Source organism: Capra hircus, chromosome 2, assembly GCF_001704415.2.
Source record: "Capra hircus breed San Clemente chromosome 2, ASM170441v1, whole genome shotgun sequence".
Classification (NCBI taxonomy): domain Eukaryota; kingdom Metazoa; phylum Chordata; class Mammalia; order Artiodactyla; family Bovidae; genus Capra; species Capra hircus.
This window is the reverse complement of record NC_030809.1, coordinates 92,681,141-92,702,492: the sequence shown is the minus strand read 5'-3', so window position 1 is coordinate 92,702,492 and position 21,352 is coordinate 92,681,141. Positions and strand designations below refer to the sequence as shown.

Sequence of the window (21,352 nt, the reverse complement as noted above, 5' to 3'; positions counted from 1 at the left end):
ACATTTTTCCTAGCCCAGGATATGCCCTTTAAGCTTTTGTGCCTTTATGCTTACCCTATTTAGATGTGTAAAAGTCTGTCTGTCTCTTTAGGATGATGATTGAATGACTTAAGAGTCTAGCTTTGAGGAAATCAAGAGAATCCTTTTTTTTTTTTTTTTTTTCCCCCTTAAATTAGATAACTCCGTTTTTTTCCTCTTGGTATCTAACAAATATGGAGCCCAAATCTTGGTAAAACAAATTTTTTTAGGTGTTATAGCAGACTGAGAGGGCATGAATAATATAATCATGTATTCAGGAATCTAATTTAAAGCCCAGTGAAAAACTACCTTAAAGTAAGTTGATAATTCTCAAACTTGATCTTTCTTTCTGCATCATGTCTTCTTTCTACCCAACCTCAGAAGTGTTAGTGAGCAGTAAGTGGTCAGAAGATAATAAGAAGCAGGGTGCCTATATAGTTGGCTGCAGTGATACAAAGTTGGTAGGGTTCTGCCATCCAATTTTAAAAAGTTAATTAACAGATTCTTTAGACTTTGCAACAAGGTTATGGAACCTTCATGTATATTATCTAGTTCACATTAAGATCTCATTCTGGGGCAAGCTGAGGACTATAATTGGTGGCAGTCTTACTTGCTAAATGATTGTGGTATTTGGAATGCTACTGAACATGATATGAAATTTTAAAACTTGTTTGTAAAGTAATATGCAGACTGAACGTAACAGTCTACATTAGCCAGAGTTTGTATTTTTTGAAATTAGAGCAAATGATTTTGATTAAAGGAGTAGTATGTTTTCATTTGTTTTAATTTAGAAGATAACCTAGAATGCCCCTTTTAGAATTCAGACTCAATCTGTTAGTAGTAATAAACATTTGGGCTTAATAATATTCTTTGAAGTTTATCCTGTAAGTTAAACTTACCTTTCTCATTGTACAGTAGCTTCAGATGGGAAAGTTTTGCTTCTACTTTTATAGAATTATAGGATCTTATAGTTGGAAGGGACCTTACAAGTTGTATAAATGTTATTTCCGGTAAGAGATTGCATTAAGATATGTATGAAGCTGTCTTCTTTCTCCATGTGTATTGTAAATAATGTTTTGCTTTAAAATATTTTCACATCTTATTCTTCTGTTGTCTTTTCTACAACATAAACTGTCCTTATACAGGTGATTTTGTCTTCGCTTAAGCCCAAGAGAGTCTTCCTCCCTATCTTTTTTTCCCCTTTCTTTAATTCTTAATTTTTCTCTTCTTTTAATGAGAAGAGTAGAGTAAAAGAATTAAGGTCCCTTTCAGCTCTAACCGCCTATGATTCAATTTAGATCGTTTGATAAGGATAGATGATATATATAAGATTTTATGGGTTGATATATAAGAAAATAAATTCTTTCAGTAATGCCTCCCTAATTCTAGTTATTCAGTATTTTTTCTTTTTGCTTTTGTTCGTTAAAATTGATAAATGAATAATTCCTCTTTAAGTTGAGTTTTCTTGTTCTTGTATTGAATAAGGCAGGTTTTTATAGACCTTATTTCTATTCCTGTTGCTATCTGAGCTGCATCATGCCTTGGATGTCGTTATAACTTTTTAGCTAGTTTTCTTGCTTCAAGCTTGTCCCCTCAAAAACTTTTTAGATTTCACTGAGTTATTTTCTTGCCCTAACACTTCCAGTGTTTTCCTGTGCGGATAGTTTAACATCTACTTTCCACAACTTAACTTTCAGTGATCTCCTGTTGTATAATTCAAAGCATGATTCTGAGCTGCATGCCTTTGCATTCCCTAATATGAATTCAGACTGGTCTTCTCATGGTATTTTGAGTGATGATATTTCACAACCAAGCTTGTGTTTTTCTTGCTCTCCTGCCCCCAGCTCATTACCACTGTGAACTTTACTTTATTTACCTAAATTCTCCCATTTCAAGTCCTGCCTTCTCCAGTAGGTACTCAGCAATAAATTTGCCCAGCATACATCTCCCCTTCAGATTATCAAAATAAAATCCTATATAATCTGCCCGTAACTCTTACTGTTTCACTTATTCTAGCCTTGTTTTATTATGGTTTTACTTGCTTTGTCTTTTCAATGAGTAATAGATTGTAAGCTCTTAGAGGGCAGAGGCTGTGATCTGAACTTTTAAGAAGTCTATAGTGCTGAGCACAGTTCTTGGCACATCATGGGTGCTCAGTAAATTACTTGTTGAATGAATGAAACAAACACAGATACTCTTTCCTACAATATAAGCCAGGAGATAGTCAGTTACATGTAACTGTTTTTAGTAGTTACTTACGACTTTACATTGTTACCACTTATTTTTAGAGTCTGCCTTTACTGTTGATTTTTCATTTGACAAGAATGGAAGATACATAAGATGAAATACATAAGTAATTTTTGTTTGATGAATAAAATTAAAGAAGTTACTTCCATTTACTTTAAATTACGGGCAAGTGTATTTCTGTCTGTATGACTTCATTGGTGATCATCTCTTTAAGTTTTACCACATATTTTTCCATACCCTAGGGAGAAATGATTTGAAATATAGGCCTTCCAGAAAAATCCAGTATATTGGTATCTTAGATTGATTTGACTATGGCTAACGTTATAAGTTGATTTGTTGTTGCTTTTAAGTTATTGTCATTTTTGGGTGTTCACAAAGTCCTTCCCGTGTAATTGAACATTAGCCAGTGACAAAGAGACTTTTTTTAGGTTGTCTACTTACAGATTATTGAATCTGGGTAACTTTCTTTATGCATTTATATTACCCAGATGAGTACATTTTAAAAAACAGATTGACTCATACCTAACGTGTTGGTATAACTTTTGACCTATGAATACAGTGAGATTTTGATAGGTTTTAGTTTAGTTATTTTTACATAGTAACTTATTTAAGTCTGAATTTATTCAAAAACTTCAGCTAAAGTAGTATTTCTGAGTATATGGGGATTACTTGGAGAGATGTTAAGGAGACTATGTCCTTTTGGAAGAATGAACTGTACCCCTTTGGCCCTCTTGAGATTCACAGGGTGCAGTATTTTCTAAAGATGTCAAGTTTTGCTGAAGCCTTTTAAAACTTTTTACCTAGTATTTTCAGTTTTATTTGGCCATCTTTCCCTCCCCCACTTCTGCAGTTTCCATTACTGCCCCCCTTGTCTGTTTATTTTGCTTTGTCTATCACATTGCATAGAATTAACATTGCCTGAAATTTAACAATTTGTGAGAAATGGTGGATTGGGAACACTTACCCATTTAGTCTGCTTTTTTAGGAGAAAAGGACATATTAACACACATAAATGTATGTGTGTGTGTTAGTAGCTCAGTTGTGTCTGAATCTCTGTGACCCCATGAACTATAGCCTGCCAGGCTGCTCTGTCCTTGGAGTTCACAAGGCAAGAATACTGGAGTGGGTTACCATTCCCTTCTCCAGGGGATCTTCCCAACCCAGGGATTGAACCCAGGTCTCCTGCATTGCAGGTAGACTCTTTACCCTCTGAGCTCCCAAGGAAGCCCAGGGCAACATTGAAATTACTAAGTATTAACACACTTCGGCCACCTCACGCAGAGAGTTGAATCATTGGAAAAGACTGATGCTGGGAGGGATTGGGGGAAGGAGGAGAAGGGGATGACAGAGGATGAGATGGCTGGATGGCAGAAAGTGAAGAGGAACTAAAAAGCATCTTGATGAAAATGAAAGGGGAAGGTGCAAAATTTGGCTTAAAGCTCAACATTCAGAAAACAAAGATCATGGCATCTGGTCCCATCACTTCATGGGAAATAGATGGGGAAACAGTGGAAACAGTGTCAGACTTTATTTTTGGGGGGCTCCAAAATCACTGCAGATGGTGACTGCAGCAATGAAATTAAAAGATGCTTATCCTTGGAAGGAAAGTTATGACTAACCTAGATAACATATTGAAAAGCAGAGACATTACTTTGCCAGCAAAGTTCCATCTAGTTAAGGCTATGGTTTTCCCAGTGGTAATGTATGGATGTGAGAGTTGGACTGTGAAGAAGGTTGATGCTGAAGAATTGATGGTTTTGAACTGTGGTGTTGGAGAAGACTTTTGAGAGTCCCTTGGACTGCAAGGAGATCCAGCCAGTCCATTCTGAAGAAGATCAGCCCTGGGATTTCTTTAGAGGGAATGATGCTGAAGCTGAAACTCCAGTACTTTGGCCACCTCATGCTTAGAGTTGACTCATTGGAAGAAACTCTGATGCTGGGAGGGATTGGGGGCAGGAGGAGAAGGGGACAACAGGACGAGATGGCTAGATGGCATCACGGACTCGATGGACGTGAGTCTGAGTGAACTCCGGGAGATGGTGATGGACGGGGAGGCCTGGCGTGCTGCAATTCACGGGGTCGCAAAGAGTCGGATATGACTGAGCGACTGAACTGAACTGGACTGAGAGTTGGACACAGCTGAGCGACTGGACTGAACTGAACTGACTGAACACACATAAATGTAACAGCTTGTAAAGTGCAACAAATGTATTCATTAATGGTGGGATCAAAAAGGAAAGTGAATAAAAGGACTTCCCTGGTGGTCCAATAGTTAAGTGTGTGCTTCCACTGCAGGGGTAGGGGCACAGGTTTCACCCCTGGTGGAGAAACTGAGAGCCTGCATACTACAAGGCACGATCCAAAATAAAGGAGAAAGGAAAGAACAGGCTAACTTGTTGATTTTTTAATTGGATTTATTAGAAATTTTGATGGCATTACTTCTGGTCATTATAAAGTAGTAAATCAGTAGATTTTACAGATTTGGCACCTATATATGTACACACAGCTGTGTACTAGTGTGCTAGAGTTTTTGTAGAAATAATTGGCCTAAGTTGTAAAGGTTTATAAGTAGGAATCTGTGGATATACAATGTCTCATAAAGTTGTTGGTCTTGCATTCTTATTTCCTATTTCCATACCTTCATGTTTCCATTGTCAGTTTAGCCAGTAGACACTGTCCATTTTAGTCAGTAGACGTTAAGCCTCTTCTTGACTATGCATCAGTACAAAAGACGCTGTATGTGTACCCTGCACTCAGGGAACTTACGGAATTACTGAGATGCCTGGCCAAACTGGGTTTTCTCATCTTTCAACTGTTGATTGGATTGTCATGATAGTTGTAGATTTGTAGATATTTGGATATTTAGTGAAGACGAGTTTTGTATTTGCCTTTTTCTCCCTAGTCAGGTAATCATGTTTCTTCTACTTATTAAAAAAGGTTCGTTGTAGTTAGTGGTCACTAAATATGTGATACTTTGCATGTCGGGCTTGAAAGAAAATCTGCTTCTTTCTTAATTAATAATCCACTGCACTTAAAGTGGAAATCTGAATATTCTCCAAATCTGAGAGTTGCTGTTTGCCCAATCTCTTAAAGGACTAAACATTCCAGCAAGTGAGAACTGAGCTGAAATGTAGTTTGCTTTGTCTTTTTGCCTTTTTTTTTTTTAACAAAATTTTCATCTCATTTGTCTTAGATTTATTTTTAAAACAATTTTCATAATTAGCTCCTAATCTCTTTGGGCCAAGTCTTTCTAAATTTTAATTAACAAATGAGCATTAAGTTTATGTTTGAAAACATGGGCTTGGTATACTTTATTTGGTCCTCAGGTATCAAAGTTGTTAATTCTCAGATGATTTTTTAGTAGTTTTAAGATTATTGCATATTTGTATCATATTTTTGTTAAATAAAATAGACAATTAAACTTTCTTTTGCAGTTGTAAGAACTAATCATAAGTTGTCTACTACAAGTGTTTTGAGTCTCTGCTATATCTGTGTAATTAAGTTTCATGTAGAAATATCTAATGATTTAGCTAGATACAATATTAAATCTAGTTTAAAGCATTTGGGGTAGTAATAGTCTTATGCCCCTCTTTGCTTGTGTCCTAGAAGACTTGAATCCGTTGACTTTCTAGAGTAAGTTTTATAAATCTTTTAATTGTATGTGACATGAAACACCACAATTTGTGTGCGTCCCCAGTATGTTTAGAGCTTTTTAAAAATTAAAAGTTCATTTTTATTCAGGTCCTTTCTAAGTTTTTGTGTCATGTATATTTTCCGTACCTTCATTTAAGAAGTTTGGGGTTTAACCAGAGACAGTGGACTAAATATTTTAAGCTCCTTACTTGCCCTTTTTTCGTATAGTTTTGTAAGGTTTCAGGGAGTAGAACTGATACCTAATCTGTGTTAAAATCATGATTTTTATCACTATGTTTGTATATAACTGATTTCGTATGCCCTATTGAATTTGATCCAACCAGACTAAAAAGTGGATTGGCTAGATGAATGTCCAATTTTAGAGAGGAATAATAAGGCCTAGAGAGTTGGGTGACTTGTAAAGTGACACTGAGGAGCCAGCACTAAATGTGTTCCTTAATCTAGGATTGACTTCTTGTTACTTGTTTTGATTTCTACTGAAAGTGATGGTTTGACAGTATTTATTAGATGTCTTTAAAGAACTGAAGTTCCTATCTAATAGATAGCTAGGGAATAAAGAAGGGGCAACATGAGGGATAGTTTATATGAGTTGGAGAGAGTTGTAATGAAACAGCTTTTATTTATTGAGTGCTGCTTTAAGTGCCTATGTGTATTCATGTGTTATTCCTTTTCATTCTACAACAGTCCTATCAGATGAGTACTGTTTTTCCTCGTATTGTGGGTGAGGAAATTGAGGGTTAAGGAAAGTTGCCCAGGGTTACACAACTGGGGTAGGAATTCTGGCAGTCTGATTCCAGAGTATACTTAATAGTTGTACTAGGCTTCTTCCTTGTATTGCTGTTTGAGATTATGCCATTACATTACACCTTAGAATTTGAAGGAATAGCGTTTTACTTTAGTGATTCTAAAGTCTCCAGGTTGAAAGAATTTAGCAAACTAATAATGACTACTGGAAGTTGACTTATTAAATGGAAGATTTTACTCCATGTGGAAGCGGTTTTGCAAATATTGTCAATTTTTTTGTTTAAATGTTATATCGGAAAGTGACAGATGTCTGGAGTTTTATAACTGTAGGTGAAGAGGAAGTAAGTGATTGTCCCAGAATACAGCCACTTATTTTGGGTTGTTAAGAATATGCTTTAAACAGGTATTTCTATATATTTCCGATTGAATGAACATTTAGTTACATTCAAAGATGTAGTTTTCACATTTATTCAAAACTTAATTTGCATTCATATATTTGTATATAAGGTAAGTTAGTGGTATAGGAAATAGTTGTCTGTAAATACTATACTTATTACTAGGCTCTGTAGAGTGTGTTGTGGAATTAACTTTAGCACATTTAAAAGGAACCAAGTATAAAGGCAAGACTCAAACTATCTAATCAGTTTCCAGCTACAGGGGGAGCAAGAGTGGTTTTTTAAAAGTCAACCAAATTCAAGAGTTAATATTTAGACAAAAAGTAAGTTAGGTTGTGTGATTTCTTTCCAACAGGAGAAACTTCAGGAAATAATTATGAAGAAAAGAAAATTTGAGGTGCCAACATGAAGATGTGCACTTTTGTTTTCATATCATAATAAAATTGGGCTAATTTACATTTTGTGTAACTAATTTGCTATAGCATAACAGGATTGCTTTTATTACTGAAATTTGTTTTAAAAATTAAAATAGAATGATCAATGAATCATGCTTGTTTTTGTCTAACATGAGAAATTTTCTAAATTAGGATGCTAAGAATGACTGAGTGGATTGTGTGGTGCTTCCTAGTTTTTACTCGTTTTTTAATTTTCTGCAAATGGATGATTCTTAGAATTTTCAAGAGATTTTCTTGATTTAACTTTTATCATTACAAAAATAGAAACATATCACACAAATCATTGCCTACTTTGAAAAAGCGTATCAAGTTGTGTATGAGTTATTTTTTTAAAGGTGCCGAAGTGTCCATTATATTTAGATGCTTAATATTTTAGGCAATTTAGTTTATATCTCACGTATGCCTTTCACCCTTTTCATTCTTCCTTTGTCTCCTAACAACTAAAAATTCTTAATTATAACACTTAATATATTTGCTAAAGTAGCTTAAGTAGAAATTTGTGAAGCTCTACAGAGTCATTTGTAATTTTATAGTATGCTTCTCAGCAAGCTTAGTGTAAGCTACCACTTTGAAGCTTTAAGAGGATCTGGCTTATGGAATTTGTTGTGGCATTATTGTAGCAACTGTGCAAGAATTGTTCCCTTTAACCATTTTTAATGAACATCCTGTCTTCGTTGAACTTAACGATCTCAGTATTGATGAGAAATTCCATTATATTGTGTTGGCCAAAGAGTTTATTCGGATTTTTGGAAAAATCAACTCTTTGGCCAAGAGAATATTACATGCCCTGAGTGAGAAAAAAACAAACAAAAATGAGAAGTCTGTGGATAAAGTTGGGATGCCAAAGGGCTGTTCCCTGCCTGTGAAGCAAAAGGTAATCTGTCATGTAAAAAGGGACAGGAAAGCAACTCAAATGTCTCGACTTTGCTAATTGGGCAAAGGGGAAGGCAAAAAAGTCACTTCCGAGGATTTAACCACAAGCCAGTTCTATCATAAGCTTGCAGCCTAGATTCCATTGTGGTGTTAAAACAAGTAACTTAGAAAAATTTAATAATCTCAGATTGATGATGCTGCCAAGTGACTGGCATCAGTCAACACAAATCCTCCAAAAGAATTCAGCTTCAGTCAGTCAGGCTGACACATGCATCTCCATATTAGGTGTATCCTAGAATTAATGCAAAGTGGAAGTCATAGCAGTTCCACAAAATAGATTTTTCAGACTTTGAGAAACAAGCTTTTCTATGATGTGCAAGTCTCTGGAGGAGCTCTTAATTTTATCAGATTCTTGTAATAGTTTTTCATGAGAAACAATACTTTGCGTATTTATGTTTTTGTCCCTTGGTTTCATGTTAATAACATCACAGTTTAGCTTTAGAATTAAATTAATGATCTGTTTACTTTTAGAGGGCTTCCCAGGTGGTTCTAGTGATAAAGAACCCACCTGCCATGCAGGAGAGATGCAAGTTGGATGCCAGAGTTGGGGAAGATTACCTAGAGAAGGAAATGGCAACCCAGTCCAGTGTTCTTGACTGATACTCAATTGTACATAATTTAAGAATCTTACCAGTGTTTGTTAGGATGAACAAGCTTCAACTGTACCCTTCAAAATGTACAGAGATTCAGAGGGAGAATTTAACTTTTTATTTGACATTAAATTTCATCATGTAACCAGTAGCACTAATACTAACGTATAAAGGCAAATTTTTGAGACGTTTTAAAATCTGAAGTGTGGGAAGAATAACAATTGAAAGAACTCTGTCAAATTCTCTTTAGATATTATTTGCTATCTCATTGACCTGGTCTAGTAAAACTTTTGTTATATGTAAGTCCTGTTGTGCTTTGTTTTAAGATGGGCCTTGATCACGATGTCTTAATGAAGTAGAGTATTTCAGTTTGCAATTAAATTTATTTGTACAGTCGTTTGTAGTGCTGTCATGTGGAAATACGCTTATTGCATGATGGAGATTTTACTTTTAAAATGTCTTTAATCCTTTTTTTAAGAAGTAAAATTAGGACACAATTCTTTCAGTTTGGTTGTTTAGTTTTAAAGACATCATTCCAGAAGGTTTGAAAAGTAGAATGAAAAATAAATAACCCATATTATCATTTCTGGTAAATTTTATTCCAGATTTTATGGTATGTACATCTGTGTTTCAAAATTTTAATCATAGTTTATGTACTGTTTTGATTATGAGTTTTTCCTCTTAACATGGAGTCATAAGCATTTTACATGTTGCCACAAAAGTCTTGGTAGCTATAATTTTGATATTTGCTTAGTGTGGAATTTATTTTTCTTTTAATTGAAGTCTAGTTGATTTACAATACTGTGTTAGTTGCAGATGTACAGTGCAGTGATTTGGTGATGCATATATATGTATATTCTTTTTTTTTATTTTTCATTATAGTTTATTACAAGATGTTGAATATAGTTCTCTGGACAGTACAGTAAGTCCTTGCTGTTCATTTTATATATGGTAGTGTGCATCTGTTAGTCTCATATTCCCAATTTATCTTTTCCCTTCAATGTCTTTAATTCTTATGAGAAAAGACTTTGATTCATTTTTCTCTTAAGTTTTTAAACTTCAGTTTCTCTGTTTGGCTTAGAATCCTAGTTTGGGGATGTGTTACTAGCTTTTGATTTTATACACAGACCATTTTAATAGCAGGCCATTTCTCTCTGTTGCCCACTATGCTTCCCCTCCTAATATGTTACTTAGTTCTTTTAGAATTCAAACATATTTTGCTGTTAGCCTAAAGCAGAATTAATTGTGAGGGTATATCTGTTGAAGGAAGGCGGAGATAAAACCTAGTTCTGTTAGTCATGGGGTTGTAGAGGCTCGTCAGTAATTTGTTTTGAAATTCTGTACTTTAAAAAAAGAAAACATTATTTTAGTCACATGTTTTCTGTCAAGTTCTTGTTTAGTGATGTTTAAACAATAAATGTTTTGAGGACTAAAAAGACTTTTTTTGTTAAGTTTTTTCATCCATAAATATCATGCAACTTCATTTTAATGATACTTAGCCTGGTTTTGCATCATTAGTTGACTGACTTTCACAAGTAATAAACATCAGTGTTTGAGTGTTCTCCTCTACTTTCAGTAGGCTTTATATGTTCCTGTTGACCAATATTCTTCTTTTTCGTTGTTCCTATTTTTTAGATTGTTCATTTAATTTGAAACTGCTGAATAACTGGTTACCTTGTTCCAGTACCTGTGATTGATTGTTATATATAATTTTATCTCTCTTCATGTTTTCCTTACATTTGTTCATATTAAAATTATGATGTGAGATTGTACTGAATATGTGACAAATCCTTTGGAAATTTGTGTCAATTTTTGTGATTTTTATTCATAGTAGTGAAGATTCATTCATAGGTTTGGTTGACAGTCATTGGTAGATGAGATTAAGCCACCAAGCTAATACTTTCTTTCTTCAGATATGCGTGTGTATATGTGCTTTAAGTTTTTCTTTATAGATTTGAGTTTGAAAAGTCTATTACTTATGTATTTGTTTAAAGTCAGTGAGTTACAAGCACCTTTGACTTAGCGATTTTAAAAAGACCAGATGAATATGAAAATTATTTAATACAGATATTAAAAAACAAAGGTGCGAAACACTGAAAAAAAATTTTGCCTTGCTCCAAAGAAAGGTGAAAAACGTTGGTTTTGAGTTAAAAGGAAATTAATATTCTTAAATTTTAGGTTACAAATAACACATAATCTAAACTTTTAAATGTATTTGTTAAAGTAATTATGACACACACATAAACAGATCGTTAATAAAATAACTTCATTCATTCAACAAGCACTTACTAAGCATGCTATTCATATAGTATAGTATTCATTGGGTTTTAATCTTAAATTGTACACAGTTGCTTTAATAACCAGATAGATTCTTAAAATCTTACTAGGTGCTTTGGCCTTATATAGTAATCTTTTTTTACTTTTGTTCTAGATGCCTGGAATGATGTCTTCAGTAATGCCTGGAATGATGATGTCTCATATGTCTCAGGCTTCCATGCAGCCTGCCTTACCGGTAATCTTGTGAAAATAACTTTTTGTGTGATGTTTTGATTTCTTTTTGAAATAGCATATATATTTTGTAGACATTCGTGTTAGTCATTTAAGCACCTCCCGAGTATTATAAGATAGGAAGTAAGCTTTTAGATTCCAGGCATTTTTTGTATGTTTATAATAGATGTACATCCTTAGTTATTCTACGTTAAGCAAATCTAGAATTCTGAAAAGCGTAATTTGTTAGCTAGAAGCATTTAATTGCTCTGCTGCTGCTGCTCAGTCGCTTTAGTCGTGTCCAACTCTGTGCGATCCCATAGATGGCAGCCCATCAGGCTCCTCTGTCCATGGCATTTTCCAGGCAAGAACACTGGAGTCAAGTGCCATCGCCTTCTCCGATTTAATTGCTCTAGTAGCATTCTAATCTTAAACAGTAGACATATTCTTTACTGAGTGCTGATTAAAAGTTTATGTGATGTGATTTAATACTGGATCCTAAATTTAGAAATTGAAATCCACAATTCATGAGACTTCAGCTATGGCACATTACTTACAAAATTTTTGAATAATCTTACCACCCTATTAGACAGTATTAGATAGTATAGCAATATAGAAATCATTATGATACTAAAATTAATGTGACTTATTTATTGGTTAGTTTTAATGAACAGATGTGGCATACTCCACTGGGATGGTAAGTTTGCAGTGACTTCTCCAAAACCCGTAGGGGCAGATACATTTCAAAGTTTGTTTTTAATATTATAAAGTAGTACACTGCATATAGTATATAATAATTATGTATAATATACCCACGGGGTCTTGGCCAATGCCCTTGAATTTCTAACACATATTTCTAAATCAGAACATAGAGATGTTTATTCTGATGTGGGATAAATAAGATTAAAGAATTCTTATTACTCAGGATAGCTTTGGCCACTGTGATGAGTTTTGATGACAAACTTAAAAGGTTTTCAGCTTTTTGAATCTTAGAATTGTGGATCTTTTATATAATTGATGATCATATAAATAAAACATTTAGAGTGCTTCAGTAGCTATAGGTTACTGTTTTGTTTTTAACAATTTATAGCAAGCTTAGGGAACCAAGATCACTAAAACTTAACCAAAATGTTTGAGTCGGTGACTAGAGAATTAATACAGAGAAGGGGTTGATTTACTATGCTTTATGAGGATTGTATATAAAATATAGCTTGTGCAAAGTAAATGTTACTAATTTCATTTTTTCTTCTTACAGCCAGGAGTAAATAATATGGATGTAGCAGCAGGTATGTATACCATTTATGGTGATATACTAGACTTAATATAGACAGTCACAACCATCCTCGAATGAGAAATAAAACAGTGTCTCCTGGGCATTGTAATCAGCTCCCAATATATTTTTTTTATATAGCGTTCATAATTAAATCCATAAGAAATTGTCATAATTTTAGGTGTGGAGTTCTGGGACCAGATTTGGTCTATAGGATATACTTTGGCCCATACAATGTTTTTACATTTTATAATTTAGTTCAGTTCAGTTGTTCAGTCGTGTCCGACTTTGCGACCCCATGAATCGCATCACACCAGGCCTCCCTGTCCATCACCAACTCCCGGAGTTCACTCAGACTAACATCCATTGAGTCAGTGATGCCATCCAGCCATCTCATCCTTTGTCATCCCCTTTTCCTCTTGCCCCCAACCCTTCCCAGCATCAGAGTCTTTTCCAGTGAGTCAACTCTTCGCGTGAGGTGGCCAAAGTACTAATTAGTTGCTAACATCAAAATCTGTAGGCTTATATAAAGTTGAATTTATCATTTTACACAAAGATTGAATTTATTTTAAAGTTGGGTGATCTGTACTTTTAATATTTACAGTGGTCCTCAGTACAGTAGATACTCAAAGAATATTTGAATAAAAAATTCTGGTTGAGTCCATATTTGTGTTCAACAAACCCTGTGGAATGGAATAGGGACTCTATACTTCAGATATCAAGCATGCACTCTCAGCCTTCTGGACTACTTCAGTCATTTTTTAGGTACCTGCTTGGTCTGTGTAGTTTGTAAGTCCTCTGATAATGCATATTTTTTTCCAGCAGGTTACCTATGAGTGTTATAAATATAGCTAGTATGACTTTAATGTATAATAATAATGCTTCAATTATACACAAGTAATGTTCCATGTATTCTAGATGGTGTACTTTGTCCCATGATCCTGCCAAAACATTTTTTCTTTTAAACATTATCAGTTGAAACATGTTTAAAATGCAGTATGAGGGCCGTAGTTGATGTTTTTAAGATGTTTCATGGATTTCATCATTTAAGCTATAACAATATTCTGATATACTTTAAAATAGTATTCTAGGTCTATTTAGATATCTTGAGCTGGTTACTATTACCCTAAATAATCCTGAACAATTACCTTAACATTTTCTTTTTAGTTTTTAAATGCTCTGGCTCTCTTACTGATATTTTCATACTAGCTGCTTTTGATTGCTGTTAGTATCTATGTACTTAGTTTTGTTTTCTTTTTACAGTCATTGTTTGTTTTCTTACATACAATTTTAAGCTACTTGTTTCTAAAGTTAAAGATTATTTGTATGAACTTTGTAACTAATGTAGATTTCCTTTTATGTCTTAATGGGGCTTTGGTAGTAATTTAAGATAGTACCATTTGATAGAACTTTCTGAAAGGAAGGAATTGTTCTGTAGTCTGTAGTGTCATATATAGCCACATGTAATTATTGAGTATTGAAATGTGGCTAGTGCACAGGAGGAACTGAACATTAAAATTTTACTTAATCTAATTTAAACAGGGCTATGTGATGGCCAAAGGATACTGTATTATACAGCATATGTTTTGGAACCTAGATAATTGAAATTGTCATAAACCTAAAGCATAGAGGGCTTCCCTGGTGGCTCAGGCAGTAAAGAATCTGCCTGCAATGCAGGAGACCTGGGTTTGATCCCTGGGTTGGGAAGATACCCTGGAGAAGGAAACAGCTATGCACTCCAGTATTGTGGCCTGGAGAATTCCATGGACAGAGGAGTCCATGGAGTCACAAAGAATCAGACACGACTGAGTGGCTTTCACTTTAAAGAATAGACTCAGGGGCCTGAAACATTCATTACTGTACACATTCATTACTACCAGCAGTATAGCAGAGAAACAGAAATTAGTTAAGGTTGGACAGCTATAATAACAGGAAGAGGAGAAACAAAAGGCAAACTGTTAGCTTCTCTAACTGCTGTCAAGTGAGTTTGTAGATTGAAAGTTCAAAGTGCCAACTTAATTCTGAAAGTGCGTTGCACTGTAGATGTTTTATTTTTGTGGGAAAGAGAGCAAGCACAGAAGTCATATGGGACAGTCTTAGGATACTTAATGTGATGGCATGAGGAGAAAAAGTAGTATGAATAAATATTTTAAAACTGTTAACTCAAGGACAGCATGATTTATCACACTGTAATACTCTTCCCCCAATTTTTTTTTAGGTACAACTTCTGGCGCAGTAAGTACCTTTGGAATATATTTATTTCTATAATTGTTTACCTGCTACACTGATTCTTATTTCTTTGTATTTTAAATGTTACTTATTATTTACTTTTGGCTGTGCTGAGTCGTCTTTGTTGTGCATGTGCTTTTTCTACTTGCGGCGTGTGAGGACTACTCTAGTTGTGGTCCATGGGCTTCTTGTTGTGGTGGCTTCTCTTGTTACAAAGCATGGGTGGAATAGTACTTTCTCAATAGTTGAGATGCACCAGCTTAGTTGCTCAAGGTGTGTGGAATTTTCCCTGACCAGGGATCAAAGCTCTGTCCCCTGCACTGGCAGGCAGATTCTTCACCACCGGACCACCAGGGAAGACTGATCCTTATTCTGTTTTAGAGATCATCTACTCACTTGAACCCTTTTACTTTCTTTTCTGTGGTAAAGGTTGGAAAATTGTTTGATTTATTTTAAAACATAATTTTCCTGGGACTTAATGAGAGATTGTTGTTGTTCAGTCACTAAATTGTGTTCAGCTCTTTGCAATCCCATGGACTGCAGCTCGTCAGGGTCTGCTATCCTCCACTATCTCTCAGAATTTACTCAAATTGCTCTCCACTGAATCAGTGACACTATCTGACCATCTCATCCTCTGCTGTCCCCTTCTCCTTTTGTCCTCAATCTTTCCTGGCATCAGGGTCCTTTCTAGTCAGTTGGCTGTTTGCATCAGGTAGACAAAGTATTAGAGCTTAAGCTTCAGTATCACTCCTTCCCATGAATATTAAGGATCGATTTCCTTTAGAAGTGACTAGCTAGAACTCCTTGCAGTCTAAGGGATTCTCAAGACTCTTCTCCAGCACCACAATTTGAAAGCATCAATTCTTCAGGCTCAGCCTTCTTCATGATCCATGTCTAACATCTGTACATGACTACTGGAAACACCATAGCTTTGACTCTTACTGACCTTTGTTGGCGAAGTGATGTCTGCTTTTTAATACACTGACTAGGTTTGTCATAGCTTTCCTTCCAAGGAACCAACTATCTTAATTTCATGGCTCCGGTCACCATCAGCAGTGATTTTGAAGCCCAAGAAGGTAAAATCTGTCACTGTTTCCACTTTTTCCCTATCTGTTGGCCATGAAGTGATAGAACCAGATGCCATGATCTTAGTTTTTTGAATGTTGTTTTAAGCCAGCCTTTTCGCTCTCCTCTTTCACTTTCATCAAGAGGCTCTTTAGTTCCTCTTCACACTCTGCCATTAAGAGTGGAATCATCTGCGTATGTGAGGTTGTTGGTATTACTCCCAGCAATTTGATTCTAGCTTGAGATTCATCCAGTCCAGCATTTTGCATGATGTACTCTGGATATAAGGTAAATAAGTAGGGTGACAATATACAGCCTTGTTGTACTCCTTCCCAATTTGGAATCAGTCCGTTGTTCCATGTCCAATTGTTGCTTCTTGGCCTACATACAGATTCTCAGGAGACAGGTAAGGTGGGTCTCTTTTCTTATCTCTTTTAAGAATTTTCCGCAGTTTATGGTCCCCAGAGTCTAAATCAACGAAGCAGAAGTTGGAGAAGGAAATGGCAACCCACTCCAGTATGCTTGCCTGGAGAATCTCACAGACAGAGGAGCCTGACGGTCCGTGGGGTCACAAAGAGTCGGATACAACTGAAGCAACTTAGCACAAGCAGCACATGGAAGCAGACGTAGATATTTTTCTAAAATTTCTTTGCTTTCTCCATGACTAGCGAACCTTGGCAATTTGATCTCTGGTTCCTCTGCCTTGTTTAAACCCAGCTTGTACATCTGGAGATTCTTGGTTCATGTACTGCTGATGCTTAGCTTAAAGGGGTTTAAGCATTACCTTATGGGCATGTGAAATGAGTGCAGTTGTTCATTGGTCTGAATATGCTTTGGTAGTGCCTTTCTTTGGGATTGGAATGAAAATTGACCTTTTCCAGAACTGTGGTCACTGCTGAAGTGGTGAAATGAAGTCGCTCAATCGTGTCTGACTCTTTGCGACCCCATGGACTGTAGCCTACCAGGTTCCTCCATCCATGGGATTTTCCAGGCAGTAGTATTAGACTGGGTTGCCATTTCCTTCTCCAGGGGATCTTCCTGAGCCAGGGATCGACTCCCGCATTGTAGACAGACATTTTACTGTCTGAGCCATGGTAAATACTTGGATTTTAAGTAACTCAGTTGGAATTCTGTCACCTCCACTAGCTTTGTTGTAGTAATGCGTCTCAAAGCCTACTTGATTTCACACTCCAGGATATCTGGCTCTAGATGAGTAACCACCTAGATCATCTAGATTTTTTAAATCATTGTAGTTATCTGGGTCAATAAGACATGTTTTTCTGTGTGTTGTTGCCTCCTTTTAATCTCTTCTGCTTCTGTTAGGTCCTTAACCATTTCTGTCCTTCATTGTGCCCATCTAAGAAAGCCACCTTATTCCTCTTTGCTCTTCTCTGGAACTCTGTGCTCAGTTTGGTATACCTTTACCTTTCTCCCTTCCCTTTTACCTCTGTTCTATCCTCAGCTATTTGTAAAGCTTCCTCAGATAACCACTTTGCCTTCTTGCGTTTCTTATTCATGGGATGGTTTTGATCACTGCCTCCTAAACAGTGTTAACACCTCCGTCCATAGTTCTTTAGGCATTCTGTCTGTGAGATCTAACCCATTAACTATTTGTCACTTCCCTGTAAAATCATAAGGAATTTTATTTAGGTCATATCTGAATGGCCTAGTGGTTTTCCCTACCTTCTTCCATTTAAGCCTGAATTTTGCAATAAGGAGCTCGTGATCAGAGCCATAGTCAGCTCCAGGTCTTGTTTTTGCTGACTGTGTAGAGCTTCTTCATCTTGGACTACAAAGAATATAATCACTGGTTTTGGTATTGACCATCTGGTGATGTTCATGTATAGAGTTATTTCTTGGGTTGTTGAAATGTTTGCTATGACTAGTGTGTTCTCTTGACAAAACTCTTGTTAGCCTTTGCCCTGCTTCATTTTGTACTTCAAGTCCACACTTGCCTGTTATTCTGAGTATCTCTTGACTTTTTACTTTTGCATTCCAACCCCCTATGATGAAAAGGACTTTTTTTTTTTAACAGTATTTCTAGAAGCTGTTCTTAAACCAGTCATCTTCACCTTCGGTATTAGTGGTTGGCACATAGACATGTTGTGATGTTGAATTATGTGCCTTGGAGATGAATGGAGTTGATTCTGTTGTTATTAAGATTATACCCAAATACTGCATTTTGATTCTTTTGTTGACTATGAGGGCCACTTCATTTCTTCTATGGGATTCTTGCCCACAGTAGTAGATACAGTGGTCATCTGAATTAAATTCAGCCATTGCCTTCAGTTTTAGTTCACTGATTCATAAGATGTCAGTGTTCACTCTTGGCCATCTTCTGTTTGACCACTTCCAATTTGCCTTGATCCATGGACCTAACATTCCTGTTTCCTATGCAGTATTATTTTTTTTACAGCAGACTTGACTTTCACCACCAGACACATCTACAACTGAGGGTTTTTCTCTTTGGCACAGCTGCTTCATTCTTTCTAGAGCTATTTATCACTCTTCTCCAGTAGCATATTGGACACCTTCTGACATAGGGGGCTCATCTTCCAGTATCATATCATTTTACCTTTTCATACTATTTGTGGGGTTCTCCTGGCAAGAATACTGGAGTGATTTGCTGTCCCTTGTTTTGTTAGAACTCTTCACTATGACTGATCAGTGTTGGGTAACCCTGCAGGGCATGGCTCATAGCTTTATTGAGTTACCCAATCCCCTTCGCCATGGGTAGGCTGTAACCCATGAAGGGGTAATGAGAGATACGGGAATCAAATATAAATCAGTTTTTACAGGATTTGAATTCTCCCCATCACAATTAGAATGGAAATAGGTATATAGTAATTGATAATTTTTAATTAAGCATTACATTAGAATGTACTGCTTTGTAAACAAAAATTTGTCTACTTTTGTCTATTACTGTAAATTTGATGTAGATTTTCCGTAATATTTAGTTGTTTAAAATACTTCTTTGCTTGTATCTTCCTTAACACAGAATCAGAAAGACAAAAGTTGCTTGATTTTCCTTAGAAAAGAAGAGAATAACATTGCTGTACAGCATTCCCCCCCCCCCCCGCCCCTTTGGACTTAATTTTAAGATAGTAATATTCTAGTTCTTTTTGCTAATGTTCTGAATGCTCTTTTCTCATACATTTTCATGGTGTTTAGAAAAATAATGTAAGCCTGAGGCCTCACTTAAAGATGGCTATTTTATGGTTATTGATAATAGCTCTATTCTTTAGCCTCCAAGCATTTTCTGGTGTTTTTTTTCCCCTTAAAGCTTTATGAAGTTTATGTGTGTAATCTCGTTTAATCAAAACAATAGTCTTGAGAGGTAGTTGTCATACTCAGAGTTGAGAAAATTCAGAAAGCTGTGAATTAATTGCAGGTATGGTAAATCTGGGGGGAAAGATGTTTAATTGTGAACTGTATTTAAATATATTAAACATATCTTTTTTTAAAAGCTTTAAAAGTTGAATGGTTATAAAATATCCACTTGGTATTTTTTCATTATATGTCTGTCTTTTTGGTTTTGACTGATGATAGCATCTTGTTTTTCCTGCTTATTTAAATAATATGGGCTCACTGGGAGGAAAATGAAGCAGACATAAGTTAAAAAGAAGAAAGAAAATTACCTTAAGTTTCTATTTCCATGAGGAAACCACCAAGATTAATATTTTGGTTCTTTGAATCGTGTGTCAAACCTTTAGTTTTCTCACTTGATTGAAATAGCTTTCTTTGTCATATATTAAACTCTCACATATTCTGACATCTATTTCTGGGTTTTCTTTTTCACTCTGTTTCTAATTCAGTATTATACCTTTTCCTGATTATTGTTGTTTAGTCACCCAACTCATGTCTGACTGATGACCCCTGGACTGTAGTCTGTTAGGCTCCTCTGTCTATAGGTTTTCCGAGGCAAGAATACTGGAATGTTGACAGGCACCAACACAATCCTGTAAAGCAATCATCCTTCAATTACAAGTAAGTAAAAAAAAAAATACTGAATTGGATTGCCCTTTCCATCTCCAGGGACTCTTAGGATTGAACCTGAGTCTCCTATGTTGGCAGATGGATTGTGTACCGCTGAGCCACCAAGGAAACTTAGAGTAGATTTCATATTTAATGAGACAAGTTGTTCATGGTTTCTCTTTTCATTATTTCCTTTGCTATTTTCAGATATTAGCATGTACATTTCCCTGTTCCCGCCAAAAATAATCTGTAAATATGTAAACAGAGATGCTTAAAAGGCAAAATTGTGTTTTCATCTGGAATTAAATTTAATTCTTCCATTTTAAGAGAAGTAACAGTTCATGTTTTTCAATTAAGTTTTCTTATCCAAAAATAGAATGTATTTATTTTAAAACTTGTTGTTTTTTTATTCTTCTTAGAGTCCTGGTACACAAATTTGAGTTACTTGTAGTTTTCAGACTGTGGTCATTATTGTTGATCCATGCAGGCTCCCTCATAATTTTTCCCTTTGTTTTTCATCTTTGGGCTTCCCTGGTGGCTCAGCTGGTAAAGAATTTGCCTGCAGTGTGAGACCTGGGTTCAGTCTCTGGTTTGGGACGATCCCCTGGAGAAGGGAATGGCTACCCATTCCAGTATTCTGACCTGGAGAATTCCATTGACTGCACAGTCCATGGGGTTGCACAGAATCGGACATGAATGAGTGACTTTCACTTTCATTCCATCTTTACTCCAGTTTACCCTCCCTAGTAGGTGCTCACTAGGATATATGTCCTAAGACATGTAAATATTGGGGAAAGCTTATGAAATTTTTTTGTTTTCATTAAGTATAATTGACATAAAATATTAGTTTCTGGTGTAAATGCAGTGGTTCGGTATGGTACTTGTATACATTGTAAAATAATTACTATAAGTAAATCTAGTTAACATACCAGCATTGTTTTTTTTTCTTGTGAGGTAGAATTTTAAGACTTACTCTAATCAACTTTGAAAGACATAATACAGTATTGCTAACTATACTCACCATGCTGTACATTTTGTCCCCCATGATTTCCTTGTTTTATAGCTAAAAGTTTGTACCTTTTGACCCTCTTCACCCATTTCTCTCACCCGCCAAGCCACCCTTCTCTACGGCAGCCAACAGTCTGTTCTCTGTTTCTGTAAGCTTGGGTTTTTTGTTTTTTTAATATTCTACTTGTAAGTGAGATTATATTAATCTTGTCTTTCTCTCCCTGGTTTATTTCACGTAGCCTTCAGGGTCCATCCATGTTGCAGGTGGCAAGATTTCATTCA

General features: G+C 35.7%; 1 protein-coding gene across 6 annotated transcripts in view; it reads left to right on the top strand.

Annotated features, from left to right (window-relative positions):
- The window catches only part of PRPF40A (pre-mRNA processing factor 40 homolog A), a 59,666-nt gene that overhangs the window by 3,550 nt on the left and 34,764 nt on the right, over window positions 1–21,352 (top strand). For all 6 annotated transcript variants that reach the window (XM_018063141.1, XM_018063139.1, XM_013969677.2 and 3 more), the window contains 3 exons: window positions 11,468–11,548; window positions 12,779–12,809; window positions 15,012–15,028. In XM_018063141.1, coding sequence (XP_017918630.1) covers window positions 11,468–11,548; window positions 12,779–12,809; window positions 15,012–15,028 — 129 coding nt within the window. The remainder of the gene's footprint in view (window positions 1–11,467; window positions 11,549–12,778; window positions 12,810–15,011; window positions 15,029–21,352) is intronic.